Source organism: Pelophylax lessonae (assembly GCF_965119305.1).
Source record: "Pelophylax lessonae genome assembly, chromosome: 12".
In the NCBI taxonomy this organism is placed as follows: Eukaryota; Metazoa; Chordata; class Amphibia; order Anura; family Ranidae; genus Pelophylax; species Pelophylax lessonae.
In genome coordinates this window covers 198,094,542-198,110,920 of record NC_138779.1, presented here as the reverse complement: position 1 = coordinate 198,110,920, position 16,379 = coordinate 198,094,542, and the positions used below count along the sequence as shown (strand labels likewise).

Below are 16,379 nucleotides of genomic sequence, written 5' to 3'. Positions count from 1 at the left end.
CTTTCAGTGCAGCAAACTCTCTCCAGAAGTTCAGTGAGGATCTCTGAATGATCCAATGTTGACTTAAATGACTAATGATGATAAATAGAATCCACCTGTGTGTAATCAATTCTCTGTATAAATGCACCTGCACTGTGATAGTCTCAGAGGTCCGTTTAAAGCGCAGAGAGCATCATGAAGAACGAGGCAGGTCCGAGATACTGTTGTGGAGAAGTTTAAAGCCGGATTTGGATACAAAAAGATTTCCCAAGCTTTAAACATCCCAAGGAGCACTGTGCAAGCGATAATAACGAAGACCTGGCCGTCCCTCTAAACTTTCAGCTCATACAAGGAGAAGACTGATCAGAGATGCAGCCAAGAGGCCCATGATCACTCTGGATGAACTGCAGAGATCTACAGCTGAGGTGGGAGACTCTGTACATAGGACAACAATCAGTCGTATACTGCACAAATCTGGCCTTTATGGAAGAGTGGCAAGAAGAAAGCCATTTCTTAAAGATATCCATAAAAAGTGTTGCTTAAAGTTTGCCACAAGCCACCTGGGAGACACCAAACATGTGGAAGAAGGTGCTCTGGTCAGATGAAACCAAAATCAAACTTTTTGGCAACAATGCAAAACGTTATGTTTGGCGTAAAAGCAACACAGCTCATCACCCTGAACACCCCATCCCCACTGTCAAACATGGTGGTGGCAGCATCATGGTTTTGGCCTGATTTTCTTCGGCAGGGACAGGGAAGATGATTGAAATTGATGGGAAGATGGATGGAGCCAAATACAGGACCATTCTGGAAGAAAACCTGATGGAGTCTGCAAAAGACCTGAGACTGGGACTGAGCTTTGTCTTCCAACAAGACAATGATCCAAAACATAAATCAAAATCTACAATGGAATGGTTCACAAATAAACATATCCAAGTGTTAGAATGGCCAAGTCAAAGTCCAGATCTGAATCCAATCGAGAATCTGTGGAAAGAACTGAAAACTGCTGTTCACAAACGCTCTCCATCCAACCTCACTGAGCTCGAGCTGTTTTTCAAGGAGGAATGGGCAAAGATTTCAGTCTCTCGATGTGCAAAACTGATAGAGACATACCCCAAGCGACTTACAGCTGTAATCGCAGCAAAAGGTGGCGCTACAAAGTGTTAACTTAAGGGGGCTGAATAATTTTGCACGCCCAATTTTTCAGTTTTTTATTTGTTAAAAAAGTTTGAAATATCCAATAAATTTCGTTCCACTTCATGATTGTGTCCCACTTGTTGTTGATTCTTCACAAAAAATTACAGTTTTATATCTTTATGTTTGAAGCCTGAAATATGGCAAATACTTTCGCAATGCACTGTATATAATGAGTTTGGCTTACATAGTCAACAGTCATAGAAAATCACGTATAATCACCCACATTTGTTTAAAACAAATGTATAAGCCTACTCCACTCAAGCTGAGTATCGTTTTATGTATAAGGAAGCATAGACCCCCTTATGTATCTCAGAGACTCACCATAAAAGGTCTATGGGTAAATATTTCTACCTTACTACATCTGTACGTAGGGACATTAGATTGTAAGCTTCGGTGGGCTAAGTCTGTAGAATATGTAATGCAAAAAAATAACAAGCAAGCATAATTAAAAGCATAAATATATTTATTCTCCCTGATGGGCTCCATCTTGTCATGGAATCTCATTGTCAGTCTGCAGAGAAAAAAAGGATGAAAATGTTAATAATTATGGGGCGCATATATATACATACATACATACACAATATAAATATATGTATACAGTATAGAGATACAGATAGAGAGAGAGTGTGTGTGTGTATATATATATATATATATATATCTATACACACACACACACACGCGCGCGCTATATTACCAAAAGTATTGGGACGCCTGCCTTTACACGCACGTGAACTTTAATGGCATCCCAGTCTTAGTCCGTAGGGTTCAATATGGACGATTGGCAATATATATATATATATATATATATATATATATATATATATATATATATATATGCAGTATTTCACAAAAGTGAGCACACCCCTCTTTTTGTAAATAATTATATTTTTTCATGTGACAACTCTGAAGAAATACTTTGTTACAATGTAAAGCAGTGAGTGTACAGCTTGTATAACAGTGTAAATTTGCTGTCCCCTCAAAATAACTCAACACACAGCCATTAATGTCTAAACCGTTGGCAACAAAAGTGAGTACACCCCTAAGTGAAAATGTCCAAATTGGGCCCAATTAGCCATTTTCCCTGCCCGCTGTCATGTGACACGTTAGTATTACAAGGTCTCAGGTGTGAATGGGGAGCAGGTGTGTTAAATTTGGTGTTATCGCTCTCACTCTCACTCTCTCATATTGGTCACTGGAAGTTCAACATGGCACCTCATGGCAAAGAACTCTGAGGATCTGAAAAAAGAATTGTTGTTCTACATAAAGATGGCCTAGGTTATAAGAAGATTGTTAAGACCCTGAAATTGAGCTGCAGCACAGTGGCCAAGACCATACAGCGGTTTAACAGGACAGGTTCCACTCAGAACAGGCCTCGCCATGGTCGACCAAAGGAGTTGAGTGCACGTGCTCCGCGTCATATCCAGAGGTTGTCTTTGGTAAATAGAGGTATGAGTGCTGCCAACATTGCTGCATAGGTTGAAGGGGTGTGGGGTCAGCCTGTCAGTGCCCAGACCATACGTCGCACACTGCATCAAATTGGTCTGCATGGCTGTCGTCCCAGAAGGAAGCCTCTTCTAAAGATGATGCACAAGAAAGCCTGCAAACAGTTTTCTGAAGACAAGCAGACTAAGGACATGGATTGCTGGAATCATGTCCTGTGGTCCTATGAGACCAAGGCAAAATTATTTGGTTCAGATGGTGTCAAGCGTGTGGGGCGGCAACCAGGTGTGGAGTACAAAGACAAGTGTGTCTTGCCTACAGTCAAGTATGGTGGTGGGAATGTCATGGTCTGGGGCTGTATGAGTGCTGCCAGCACTGGGGAGCTACAGTTCATTGAGGGAACCATGAATGCCAACATGTACTCTGACATATAGATAGATGTTTGTTTGTATAATAGTATTATGGTACCAACATCCCTAATAATAATGCAAAAAAACAAGGAGTTAAGTGAAAGCCCTGGTGTGAGGGTCGAACACAGACACCTTGTTTAAAGTGATGAAGGTCTAGAAATGATGAAGAAAAGGAATGAAAATAGTGAATTTAAGCAGAAAAAAGGAGAATGGGGAAAAGTTGAAAGAGAAAGGGAAAGTAAGAGAGCTGAAAGAAAAATGGTAGAGGGGAAAGAAGAAAAAAAAAAGAGGGAGGGAGTGAAGGGAAAGGGGGAAATAGAAAAAAGGAAGGAAAGAGGAGGGAGGAGGGGGGGGGGGGGAAGGGAAAAACAAGGGGAAAGGGGAGGAGAGGGAAAGAAGAGAGAAGCAGAGGGTTGGATGGGGAGGGAAAGGGGGAGATAGGAAGAAAAGTTAGTAGAGGGCTAGTGGGATTTTAACGGTACTTAAATCAACGATGGAAAAACCACCATATATAAAAAGATATAAATTTTATTATTCCATTAAAAATTACATACATAGAGAAGAGAAAAAGATTATTGTAAAATAAAAAATTGTACAGAATAGATTACCATCATAGTCATATCAATTACATACAGTTCTGAACATTGCAGGCAGTATCGATGTTATGCAAGCTCCGATAACCCCAAAACAGGGTACCGGGCCTTAACCCAACATGTTTCGCGGGTTTCAACACTCCGCTTCTTCAGGGGTGTAAAATTGTACACTATATTGGTTGCCTTAGAGTTCCTGTGCAATAGAAATATGTTATGAGAACATTGTAATCAACAGTTGTATGCAGAGGGGTTATTTGCATGCACAAACACATACAGGTCCAGGGTTCCCACCACCAAAACACATGCAGGGGTATCCACCCAGTGAACGCCTCACCCACGGATGTGGAGGGGGTCATTAGGGTAGCGTGATTTTAATAATAAAGGTTATGTGTGACAATGTCACAATACCTGTATGTGATAGTATCAGTATCTGGTAGGTCATAGAATGCCCATGAGGTTGTATGGCCAGACAAAGTGGCACTTCTTTCTGTTGAGCATAAAAATGTTTATGTAATGCCGTAGCCAAGGGGGGGCTCTAAGCCTTTAAGGACACACAGTTCCATTAAGATTAAAGCTTACCAAACTTGAGTTGGAAGTATGCAAGTGTATCTATAAATACATCATGATGTTCCAAGTAGTTCTTTTTTGGCTCCAAGTTTGCATATAAGCAATTATGGAGGGATGTATGGGTGTTCCGGATAAAGGCTCCCTTTAAGGAGGTAAGAGGCACTTGAATGCCTGTATAGTAAAAAACAGATTGTATATAGATTAGGAGAGCATGAATCTAGGCATATGCAAGTCTGTCATATCCAAAGAATGGCTCCCAGCGCTTACCTCGTGTCTGGTCTGCTAGTGTATACCCCGGCATCTGCAAGGGAATTGTTTGCCCGCCACCTTATGAACATCCCCTCAACCCGGCGTGTATGCGCACCTCCGGGCGGAAGTGACGACATCGCGTCGGGTCAGGTCTCTAACGGCGCTCGCCAATGCGCAGGCGCGCGCCGTGCTGCGTAATCCACAACCGCAAGAGCAGCTGTACGTAGCCACATGATCAGACATGGGCGGGGACATTGCCCCGTAAGTCTGTCAGTCCAGAGACCACACATCCGTTGGGAGTGCTGAGTGATATCGCCCCCCGCAGTTGGATAGTGGGAAGTAGAGGACAATGAATGTGCATGCCGAAGCTCCAATGTGGAAATCAGATCTTGTATAGATGGAAAATGATTCTTATGAATATTAGAAAAATACAACAATATGACAATAATATATACATATATGAACATGAAACACCAATACTGAAGAAATGTTTGCAAAAATACATATATTAAAGGGTATATTGTAGGATGCTGAGATTGTTCCCAATCATAACAGCACCAACAATAACTAGTACTAGGCATCACACAGAAAGATTTTTTTGTGTGGCCTGTCATATCAAATTATTACAACATAGTCTAAATTTTGGCTGCTGATCTGTAATAGAGAGTAAATATTAGCAAATCCAGGGAAAATATTAAAATAAGAATATAAAGAGGAAGAGGGAAAAAAACAAACATATATTGTAAAGTACAATATATGTAAGGTAAGATTGTTTAAAGTGATCCCTCGATTGAATATGAATCGAGGGAAGCTCTCATGGTCCAAATTTGTCCCATATACATGCAGATCGCGGCTGCAATAGGCGGCCCTATGGAATCCTCCACGGGGGTCCCGGATGGTATTATGCAGAGTACAAGATGTGGTGATGTGTCACCTATTCAGCCAAGAAATGGTTTATAAGTAATCATTTCGTTGATACCTGGGGGTTGTGTAGCATTCAATGTTTCAATCCAATAGCATTCTTTTTGAAGAATGCGCTTGTCCCAATTACCCCCACGGGGATCCTGGGGAATAACTTCTAGGACAAAAAATGATACAACGGAATTATCAAATTTATGATACAGATTAATGTGTCTAGTGACACTGGTTTGATAAGTGCCTCCCTCCGAATGATAGACATGGTCCCCAATTCTTTGTCCTAGTTTGCGAATTGTCTTGCCGACATAGTAAGAGCCACATCGACAAGTCATTAAATAAACCAGTCCCTGTGTATTGCAGTCAGCGTATTGTTTAGATTTTAGCCATTGGCCATTAGGCAGGCGGATACCATTACCACTGTGGATCCAAGGGCATCTGCTGCAGGATCCGCAGGGGTATGTGCCTTTTTTATTGCCATAGTAAGGGCTCTGAGTTGTATAATGACTTTTAACAAGATTATCCCTGAGGGATGTGGCTCTTCTGAAGACTAAATCGGGTCTAGGTTTGACATATTTATTTAGCGTGTAATCCTGTGTGAGGATAGGCCAGTGTTTGCGCAGGACATCACGAAGAATTTCCTCATGTGCGGAAAATCTCGTGATGAACCTCACATTCTCTTGGTCATCCCTAGAGGCGGTTTTATACAGAAGTTCAGATCTTGATTTTGCCTTTGCCCGGTTAAATGCTTTTCTCAAGAGGCTTTTTGAGTAACCTCTGGCCAATAGCCTAGATCTTAGATGATTGGCCTGAGTGTGAAACTTTATGTCGGTTGCACAATTTCTGCGAATTCTGAGGTATTGCGCATATGGTATGCTTTTTTGAGAGCTTCCCTCGATTCATATTCAATCGAGGGATCACTTTAAACAATCTTACCTTACATATATTGTACTTTACAATATATGTTTGTTTTTTTCCCTCTTCCTCTTTATATTCTTATTTTAATATTTTCCCTGGATTTGCTAATATTTACTCTCTATTACAGATCAGCAGCCAAAATTTAGACTATGTTGTAATAATTTGATATGACAGGCCACACAAAAAAATCTTTCTGTGTGATGCCTAGTACTAGTTATTGTTGGTGCTGTTATGATTGGGAACAATCTCAGCATCCTACAATATACCCTTCAATATATGTATTTTTGCAAACATTTCTTCAGTATTGGTGTTTCATGTTCATATATGTATATATTATTGTCATATTGTTGTATTTTTCTAATATTCATAAGAATCATTTTCCATCTATACAAGATCTGATTTCCACATTGGAGCTTCGGCATGCACATTCATTGTCCTCTACTTCCCACTATCCAACTGCGGGGGGCGATATCACTCAGCACTCCCAACGGATGTGTGGTCTCTGGACTGACAGACTTACGGGGCAATGTCCCCGCCCATGTCTGATCATGTGGCTACGTACAGCTGCTCTTGCGGTTGTGGATTACGCAGCACGGCGCGCGCCTGCGCATTGGCGAGCGCCGTTAGAGACCTGACCCGACGCGATGTCGTCACTTCCGCCCGGAGGTGCGCATACACGCCGGGTTGAGGGGATGTTCATAAGGTGGCGGGCAAACAATTCCCTTGCAGATGCCGGGGTATACACTAGCAGACCAGACACGAGGTAAGCGCTGGGAGCCATTCTTTGGATATGACAGACTTGCATATGCCTAGATTCATGCTCTCCTAATCTATATACAATCTGTTTTTTACTATACAGGCATTCAAGTGCCTCTTACCTCCTTAAAGGGAGCCTTTATCCGGAACACCCATACATCCCTCCATAATTGCTTATATGCAAACTTGGAGCCAAAAAAGAACTACTTGGAACATCATGATGTATTTATAGATACACTTGCATACTTCCAACTCAAGTTTGGTAAGCTTTAATCTTAATGGAACTGTGTGTCCTTAAAGGCTTAGAGCCCCCCCTTGGCTACGGCATTACATAAACATTTTTATGCTCAACAGAAAGAAGTGCCACTTTGTCTGGCCATACAACCTCATGGGCATTCTATGACCTACCAGATACTGATACTATCACATACAGGTATTGTGACATTGTCACACATAACCTTTATTATTAAAATCACGCTACCCTAATGACCCCCTCCACATCCGTGGGTGAGGCGTTCACTGGGTGGATACCCCTGCATGTGTTTTGGTGGTGGGAACCCTGGACCTGTATGTGTTTGTGCATGCAAATAACCCCTCTGCATACAACTGTTGATTACAATGTTCTCATAACATATTTCTATTGCACAGGAACTCTAAGGCAACCAATATAGTGTACAATTTTACACCCCTGAAGAAGCGGAGTGTTGAAACCCGCGAAACATGTTGGGTTAAGGCCCGGTACCCTGTTTTGGGGTTATCGGAGCTTGCATAACATCGATACTGCCTGCAATGTTCAGAACTGTATGTAATTGATATGACTATGATGGTAATCTATTCTGTACAATTTTTTATTTTACAATAATCTTTTTCTCTTCTCTATGTATGTAATTTTTAATGGAATAATAAAATTTATATCTTTTTATATATGGTGGTTTTTCCATCGTTGATTTAAGTACCGTTAAAATCCCACTAGCCCTCTACTAACTTTTCTTCCTATCTCCCCCTTTCCCTCCCCATCCAACCCTCTGCTTCTCTCTTCTTTCCCTCTCCTCCCCTTTCCCCTTGTTTTTCCCTTCCCCCCCCCCCCTCCTCCCTCCTCTTTCCTTCCTTTTTTCTATTTCCCCCTTTCCCTTCACTCCCTCCCTCTTTTTTTTTTCTTCTTTCCCCTCTACCATTTTTCTTTCAGCTCTCTTACTTTCCCTTTCTCTTTCAACTTTTCCCCATTCTCCTTTTTTCTGCTTAAATTCACTATTTTCATTCCTTTTCTTCATCATTTCTAGACCTTCATCACTTTAAACAAGGTGTCTGTGTTCGACCCTCACACCAGGGCTTTCACTTAACTCCTTGTTTTTTTGCATTATTATTAGGGATGTTGGTACCATAATACTATTATACAAACAAACATCTATCTATATAATCTATCTGGGTGGATAACACACCCGAGGGCGCTCTCTTTGTTTCGGTTTGTCCGAATGTTTGTTTCATTTACCTTGTGACTATACATTGATAAGGTTGTAATGACTGCTGATCTATAATTTGAGCTTTCTAGGGACTTCCTATTTCATAAGTTTACATATTTTGATATTATAATTTAACTTCTTTTCATATTTCTACTCTTTATCTCTCACGTTCAAACGCTCTTTTCCCAGTACTGCTGATTGACGGCTGTATATGCGGCCATGGACCTAATGGGGAATGCCTGGACGGGCTTTATGGCAGATATTCAGTCCAATTGTGGGGTACGAACCAAAACTGAGGAAGATTTACAGGTATATTTAACAAAAATGCACAGTTTACTAAAACGGAAGTCTCATTTGTACTGGCACACCGAGTTTTTCTTAAAGTATATTAATGATAATATCAGCCCCCAGGGACTCAGGATACATAATTTACCAACTTTACGAGATCCCACAGAAAGTTTTAAAAAAGAATGGGAGGGCATTCTAAATACATGTAGTACAGACTTAATGAAGGCTCTGGTGACCCAGCACAAATCAGACATGGTAGTGCTGGACAAGGAGATTGAAGTCATGAACACTCAATTCGAACATGTATTTGATATACCTACCTTTGTCACTAGTTGGCAAGAGGTCAAAAACAAGTTGGAAGCTTTAAACAAGGAAATTTTTACCAAAAAACAACAAAAATACAATAAAGATAAACAGGCCTTTGTAGAAGGCTATGCCTACAGATGGACCACAAAGAATCACCCCTCACGGTCACGTAGACCCCCAACACGTAACACCACAGAGAACACAGAAGAACACATGGAGTCTGACTCCTCACTTTCCAGTTCTGTATCACATTTATCACAGGGCTCAAGACACAGTGTCACAGCCACACACAATCGCACTAAATCACAAAAACGTGGAAGGGGAGGAATGGGCCCCTCACCTAACCAATCTAACAAAAATAGCAAGAAAAAACCAGACACTCATGCACAACTTCTCACACCCTCACAAATGCCAAACTTGACACCGACTGTTCAAAAAATCCTCTCAAAAGGCCTTAATTCCAATACTCAAACTGAAAATGAGGATGGTTTTTTAGTGCTACCCCAAACCCCAATCACCAAGATTTCCAAACAGGGCAACCTGGATATCTATATAAAACCACAAACAAATTAATTTCCTGTTCAAATACTGACAACACCAAAAAAAATTTTAATATCATTAATCTAACTGACTTCAATCTCACAAAGGCACAAGAAGATGTTCTAGGGTTAGGCCTTGGCTTTTGTCCTTCAAAATCCATCGACACCCCAGAAACTATTAAGGACTTGCACCTTTTTGCAAGAAACCTTACGTTTAGATACATATTCGATACCGATAGGAAACAAAAACAATTTGAACGACAAATAGCGGAACAAACTAAACATCTTACCATGGCCGAAAGCAGAGCCCTCAAAGATTTGGTTCTCCTGTATGAGGAGGGCAACACAGAGGTGGTCTCTGTCTTTGATACCTCGACCTCCACAAAAAAACCCCCCCACACACAGGGTACCTTGATCCCCAAAAAAACCTTCAAACCTAAATCAGAAAAATTTCCTGATCTAACCATTAATCCTCACATCTGGACTTTTGTCCAAAGGGTTTCCCAGGACCTGAAATCTACTTCTTGGCCACCTGTAACTAGCAACTTAACACACGAACAAGAAACTGCATTAAAACAGTTAAAAGCAAACAAAAACATACTGATAAAGCCATCAGACAAAGGTGGCAACATCGTGATCATGTCACCTTGTCAATATGAACAGATGTGCATGAAGGTCCTGGAAAACCCGGATTGGTATCGTCCCATTCAATCCACACGCATTCAAGGATTTATTGAAGAATTCAAATCTCTTTGTAACAATGCTTATACAGCCGGATTAATAGACAAAGACGTGTACAAATTTTTAAATGTTAAGTTTCCAAAAACTCCTACGTTCTATACGTTACCGAAAGTTCATAAAGACATCTCATCCCCCCCAGGTAGACCGATCATATCCGGTAACGAATCACTAACTGAGAATGCCAGCAAATTTGTCGACTCATTCCTCATTCCTCACGTATGTGGTTTACCTTCATACATACGTGATACCACTGATCTTCTCAAACATCTGGAAGAGATTCAAGTTCCTCCGGATGCCCTGCTCGTAGCCATTGATATCGAGGCTTTATACTCGAGTATCCCGCACGAGCAGGGCATCCGGATGACTGAATCCTTCTTAAAAGAACAAGACCATACTACCTGGCCCCTTATGGATTTCGTCCTTGAATTACTCAGATTTATTTTGACTAGAAATTATTTTACTTTTTTAGAACAGATATATTTGCAAATACAGGGGGTCGCGATGGGCACTTGCTGCGCGCCGTCCTATGCCAACCTTTACCTTGGTGGCTGGGAGCGTCTGGTTTTTTCCAATGAGGACATGGAGCAATGGTTGTCCCATGTCCTCATTTGGTACAGATTTATTGACGATTTACTATTGATCTGGACAGGCAGCAGAGAGGACTTAGAGAAATTTTTATTAGCATTGGACAACAATGATCTCAATTTAAAATTTACACATACCATCAGCCATCATCAAATTTCCTTTTTGGATCTCAATATCTCTCTGCTGCCCAATGGCCATATCGACACAGATCTGTACCGAAAACCCAGCGCAGGCAACACCATACTGTGCGCAGCAAGTGCCCATCCCGCCCCCCTGATAAAAAGCATACCATATGCGCAATACCTCAGAATTCGCAGAAATTGTGCAACCGACATAAAGTTTCACACTCAGGCCAATCATCTAAGATCTAGGCTATTGGCCAGAGGTTACTCAAAAAGCCTCTTGAGAAAAGCATTTAACCGGGCAAAGGCAAAATCAAGATCTGAACTTCTGTATAAAACCGCCTCTAGGGATGACCAAGAGAATGTGAGGTTCATCACGAGATTTTCCGCACATGAGGAAATTCTTCGTGATGTCCTGCGCAAACACTGGCCTATCCTCACACAGGATTACACGCTAAATAAATATGTCAAACCTAGACCCGATTTAGTCTTCAGAAGAGCCACATCCCTCAGGGATAATCTTGTTAAAAGTCATTATACAACTCAGAGCCCTTACTATGGCAATAAAAAAGGCACATACCCCTGCGGATCCTGCAGCAGATGCCCTTGGATCCACAGTGGTAATGGTATCCGCCTGCCTAATGGCCAATGGCTAAAATCTAAACAATACGCTGACTGCAATACACAGGGACTGGTTTATTTAATGACTTGTCGATGTGGCTCTTACTATGTCGGCAAGACAATTCGCAAACTAGGACAAAGAATTGGGGACCATGTCTATCATTCGGAGGGAGGCACTTATCAAACCAGTGTCACTAGACACATTAATCTGTATCATAAATTTGATAATTCCGTTGTATCATTTTTTGTCCTAGAAGTTATTCCCCAGGATCCCCGTGGGGGTAATTGGGACAAGCGCATTCTTCAAAAAGAATGCTATTGGATTGAAACATTGAATGCTACACAACCCCCAGGTATCAACGAAATGATTACTTATAAACCATTTCTTGGCTGAATAGGTGACACATCACCACATCTTGTACTCTGCATAATACCATCCGGGACCCCCGTGGAGGATTCCATAGGGCCGCCTATTGCAGCCGCGATCTGCATGTATATGGGACAAATTTGGACCATGAGAGCTTCCCTCGATTCATATTCAATCGAGGGATCACTTTAAACAATCTTACCTTACATATATTGTACTTTACAATATATGTTTGTTTTTTTTCCCTCTTCCTCTTTATATTCTTATTTTAATATTTTCCCTGGATTTGCTAATATTTACTCTCTATTACAGATCAGAAGCCAAAATTTAGACTATGTTGTAATAATTTGATATGACAGGCCACACAAAAAAATCTTTCTGTGTGATGCCTAGTACTAGTTATTGTTGGTGCTGTTATGATTGGGAACAATCTCAGCATCCTACAATATACCCTTTAATATATGTATTTTTGCAAACATTTCTTCAGTATTGGTGTTTCATGTTCATATATGTATATATTATTGTCATATTGTTGTATTTTTCTAATATTCATAAGAATCATTTTCCATCTATACAAGATCTGATTTCCACATTGGAGCTTCGGCATGCACATTCATTGTCCTCTACTTCCCACTATCCAACTGCGGGGGGCGATATCACTCAGCACTCCCAACGGATGTGTGGTCTCTGGACTGACAGACTTACGGGGCAATGTCCCCGCCCATGTCTGATCATGTGGCTACGTACAGCTGCTCTTGCGGTTGTGGATTACGCAGCACGGCGCGCGCCTGCGCATTGGCGAGCGCCGTTAGAGACCTGACCCGACGCGATGTCGTCACTTCCGCCCGGAGGTGCGCATACACGCCGGGTTGAGGGGATGTTCATAAGGTGGCGGGCAAACAATTCCCTTGCAGATGCCGGGGTATACACTAGCAGACCAGACACGAGGTAAGCGCTGGGAGCCATTCTTTGGATATGACAGACTTGCATATGCCTAGATTCATGCTCTCCTAATCTATATACAATCTGTTTTTTACTATACAGGCATTCAAGTGCCTCTTACCTCCTTAAAGGGAGCCTTTATCCGGAACACCCATACATCCCTCCATAATTGCTTATATGCAAACTTGGAGCCAAAAAAGAACTACTTGGAACATCATGATGTATTTATAGATACACTTGCATACTTCCAACTCAAGTTTGGTAAGCTTTAATCTTAATGGAACTGTGTGTCCTTAAAGGCTTAGAGCCCCCCCTTGGCTACGGCATTACATAAACATTTTTATGCTCAACAGAAAGAAGTGCCACTTTGTCTGGCCATACAACCTCATGGGCATTCTATGACCTACCAGATACTGATACTATCACATACAGGTATTGTGACATTGTCACACATAACCTTTATTATTAAAATCACGCTACCCTAATGACCCCCTCCACATCCGTGGGTGAGGCGTTCACTGGGTGGATACCCCTGCATGTGTTTTGGTGGTGGGAACCCTGGACCTGTATGTGTTTGTGCATGCAAATAACCCCTCTGCATACAACTGTTGATTACAATGTTCTCATAACATATTTCTATTGCACAGGAACTCTAAGGCAACCAATATAGTGTACAATTTTACACCCCTGAAGAAGCGGAGTGTTGAAACCCGCGAAACATGTTGGGTTAAGGCCCGGTACCCTGTTTTGGGGTTATCGGAGCTTGCATAACATCGATACTGCCTGCAATGTTCAGAACTGTATGTAATTGATATGACTATGATGGTAATCTATTCTGTACAATTTTTTATTTTACAATAATCTTTTTCTCTTCTCTATGTATGTAATTTTTAATGGAATAATAAAATTTATATCTTTTTATATATGGTGGTTTTTCCATCGTTGATTTAAGTACCGTTAAAATCCCACTAGCCCTCTACTAACTTTTCTTCCTATCTCCCCCTTTCCCTCCCCATCCAACCCTCTGCTTCTCTCTTCTTTCCCTCTCCTCCCCTTTCCCCTTGTTTTTCCCTCCCCCCCCCCCCCCCTCCTCCCTCCTCTTTCCTTCCTTTTTTCTATTTCCCCCTTTCCCTTCACTCCCTCCCTCTTTTTTTTTCTTCTTTCCCCTCTACCATTTTTCTTTCAGCTCTCTTACTTTCCCTTTCTCTTTCAACTTTTCCCCATTCTCCTTTTTTCTGCTTAAATTCACTATTTTCATTCCTTTTCTTCATCATTTCTAGACCTTCATCACTTTAAACAAGGTGTCTGTGTTCGACCCTCACACCAGGGCTTTCACTTAACTCCTTGTTTTTTTGCATGTACTCTGACATCTAATTAAACCATGGAATGGGTGTGCACAAGAAGAAAAGTGGGTGTTGGCGCTGCTCTTACCTCCGAGTGTTATGCAAGCTCATATATCAAGTATAATTAGATGGACATGGAAAATGTACATAAACTAGAGTGGTGCCAGTTTATTAGATATACTGTAGATATAAACCCCAACTGGATGACATTTTGTTTTCTAAATCACTGTGTATCATATAGAACTGACATTTTTTCCATAAAAAAAGCTGTTTTCCCCTTTTTTATCTTGCATCTCAGTGCTACTGATCTCCTGCAATCTTTTTTAGCAGCTTTCTATCTACATACACTTGTTTCAATGGTCGCTGCCCATCATTGCTCTGGGACAGCATCGTAGTAAAAAATCTTGTACAATGCCTGCACAGCCATTTGTAGTATCCCCCAGGGGTGCGTGTGACAGAGTGACAGCGTAGAAGCACAACTAGAAGACAATTGTCACTCCATGACAGGAAGTGCCTGAACATGGCAGAGTCACCAGGTATTCTTTCACGGAAAACTCTAGATATAAAAGGACTGAAAAAAACTCTTGAAATGATGTTAACATGGTAAAGTTTATATGTGACCTTAGTGATCGGTTTATTTTGATACCTAAATTTACCCTTTTACAGTTTACAACCCTACCCTCTTTTCACCGAAAGAAGGAAGAGGGGAACCATACAAGTACAGCGAAGGGTCCCAGGTTGACTGAAGACAACAATTGAATCCCCGCCTGCAAGAAGATGCCTTCCTATTCGTGGCTACCCTTAAATGGATTGAATTGTAGTTTTGTACAATTTTTTTCTTTAATTAAGGTTAATGATCATGAAAAAATATGTTTTTAAAATACAAATACTTATATTTTTATACGCAGTAGACATGTGGAGCTCTCCCCTCCTTGTCACATGGTAGACATTGTGACCTTGGGTGAGGTGTGGTGCCTGGGGGTAATGTGGTGGATTGGCGCGAATCTGCTGTGACCTGGGTGGTGTGAAGTGGATGGGAGAAATGTACGGAGGGGTGGGGTTAAAGTGGTTTGAGAGAGAGGGGGGTGGTTGAGGGGCACATCAGCATTGAATGTGTGGATATATAGTGTAGGACAGCAGCATAGGATAGGGGGATAAGGAGTGGGGGGACAGAAGCAATGGGATGAAGGAGGAGGTGTGGGGGCCCAGAGATGCAGATGGTGGGACTACAGTATAGGATGAATGAGGAGCAGGCGACATGAGTGTGAGAAGGGTTAAGTAGTGGTGGGCCATGGCGTCAGGTGGGTGCTGTGGAGCAGCGAACTGCAGCACTGGATGGGAAGGTAAGGAGTGGGGACTATGGCATCAAATGGAAGAGTGAGAAGCGAAGGATTGCAGTGTTGGATGGTGATTGTCGAACGGGGGTGGGATAGGGGGTTGATGAACAGGAGACAACAACATGGGAAGGGGGTGAGGTGTGAGACAGCAGCATGGGATAAAGGGGTGGGGAAGGGCTAGCGGCATGGAAGAGACTTTGGGTGGATAAGGAGTTTGTTTGGATGTGATTGCAAAGGGAGAGCACTATAACTGGAGGCTGAGAGGAAGTTCAGGCAGCCTGGGGTAGAAAAGGGGTTCTGTCAAAGTGAAAGCAGTGAGCCTGGAGGCAGAAGGGCATATCAGGTGGCATAGAAAGTGACTGAAGCAACTAATGGGGGAGCAACAGTGCCTGGACTTGCAGAAAAAGGACGTGACAGCTGGCAGCCTCTAAATGCTCCACCTCTGTTCAGCACCAGAAGAGAAAATAGCAGCTGGCTGGATTTAAAGTCTTCAACAGGAACAGCAAGTGAGCAACTGCCATTTTGTTCTCTCTGCCCAGCAGGGGCAGAACTTTCAACAGAAGCAGTGTTACAACCTTCGGGAAGTGAAAATTTCCTAAACCTAAAAAAAAAACAAATGCAGCCCCCACAACTGCGGACTACAATGTATTATATTTTTGTGTTTAGGTTTCGATACCTTATATATCTTAAAGTGGAGTTCCACC

General features: G+C 41.8%; 1 protein-coding gene across 1 annotated transcript in view; it reads right to left on the bottom strand.

Moving 5' to 3' along the window:
• Positions 1-1,643: 1,643 nt before the first annotated feature.
• The window catches only part of LOC309567677 (transmembrane protease serine 3-like), an 80,947-nt gene continuing 66,211 nt past the window's right edge, over positions 1,644-16,379 (bottom strand). The window contains exon 14 of the mRNA XM_082273113.1: positions 1,644-1,687. Within this exon, the coding sequence (XP_082129239.1) occupies positions 1,667-1,687 (21 nt within the window). The 3' untranslated portion in view covers positions 1,644-1,666. The remainder of the gene's footprint in view (positions 1,688-16,379) is intronic.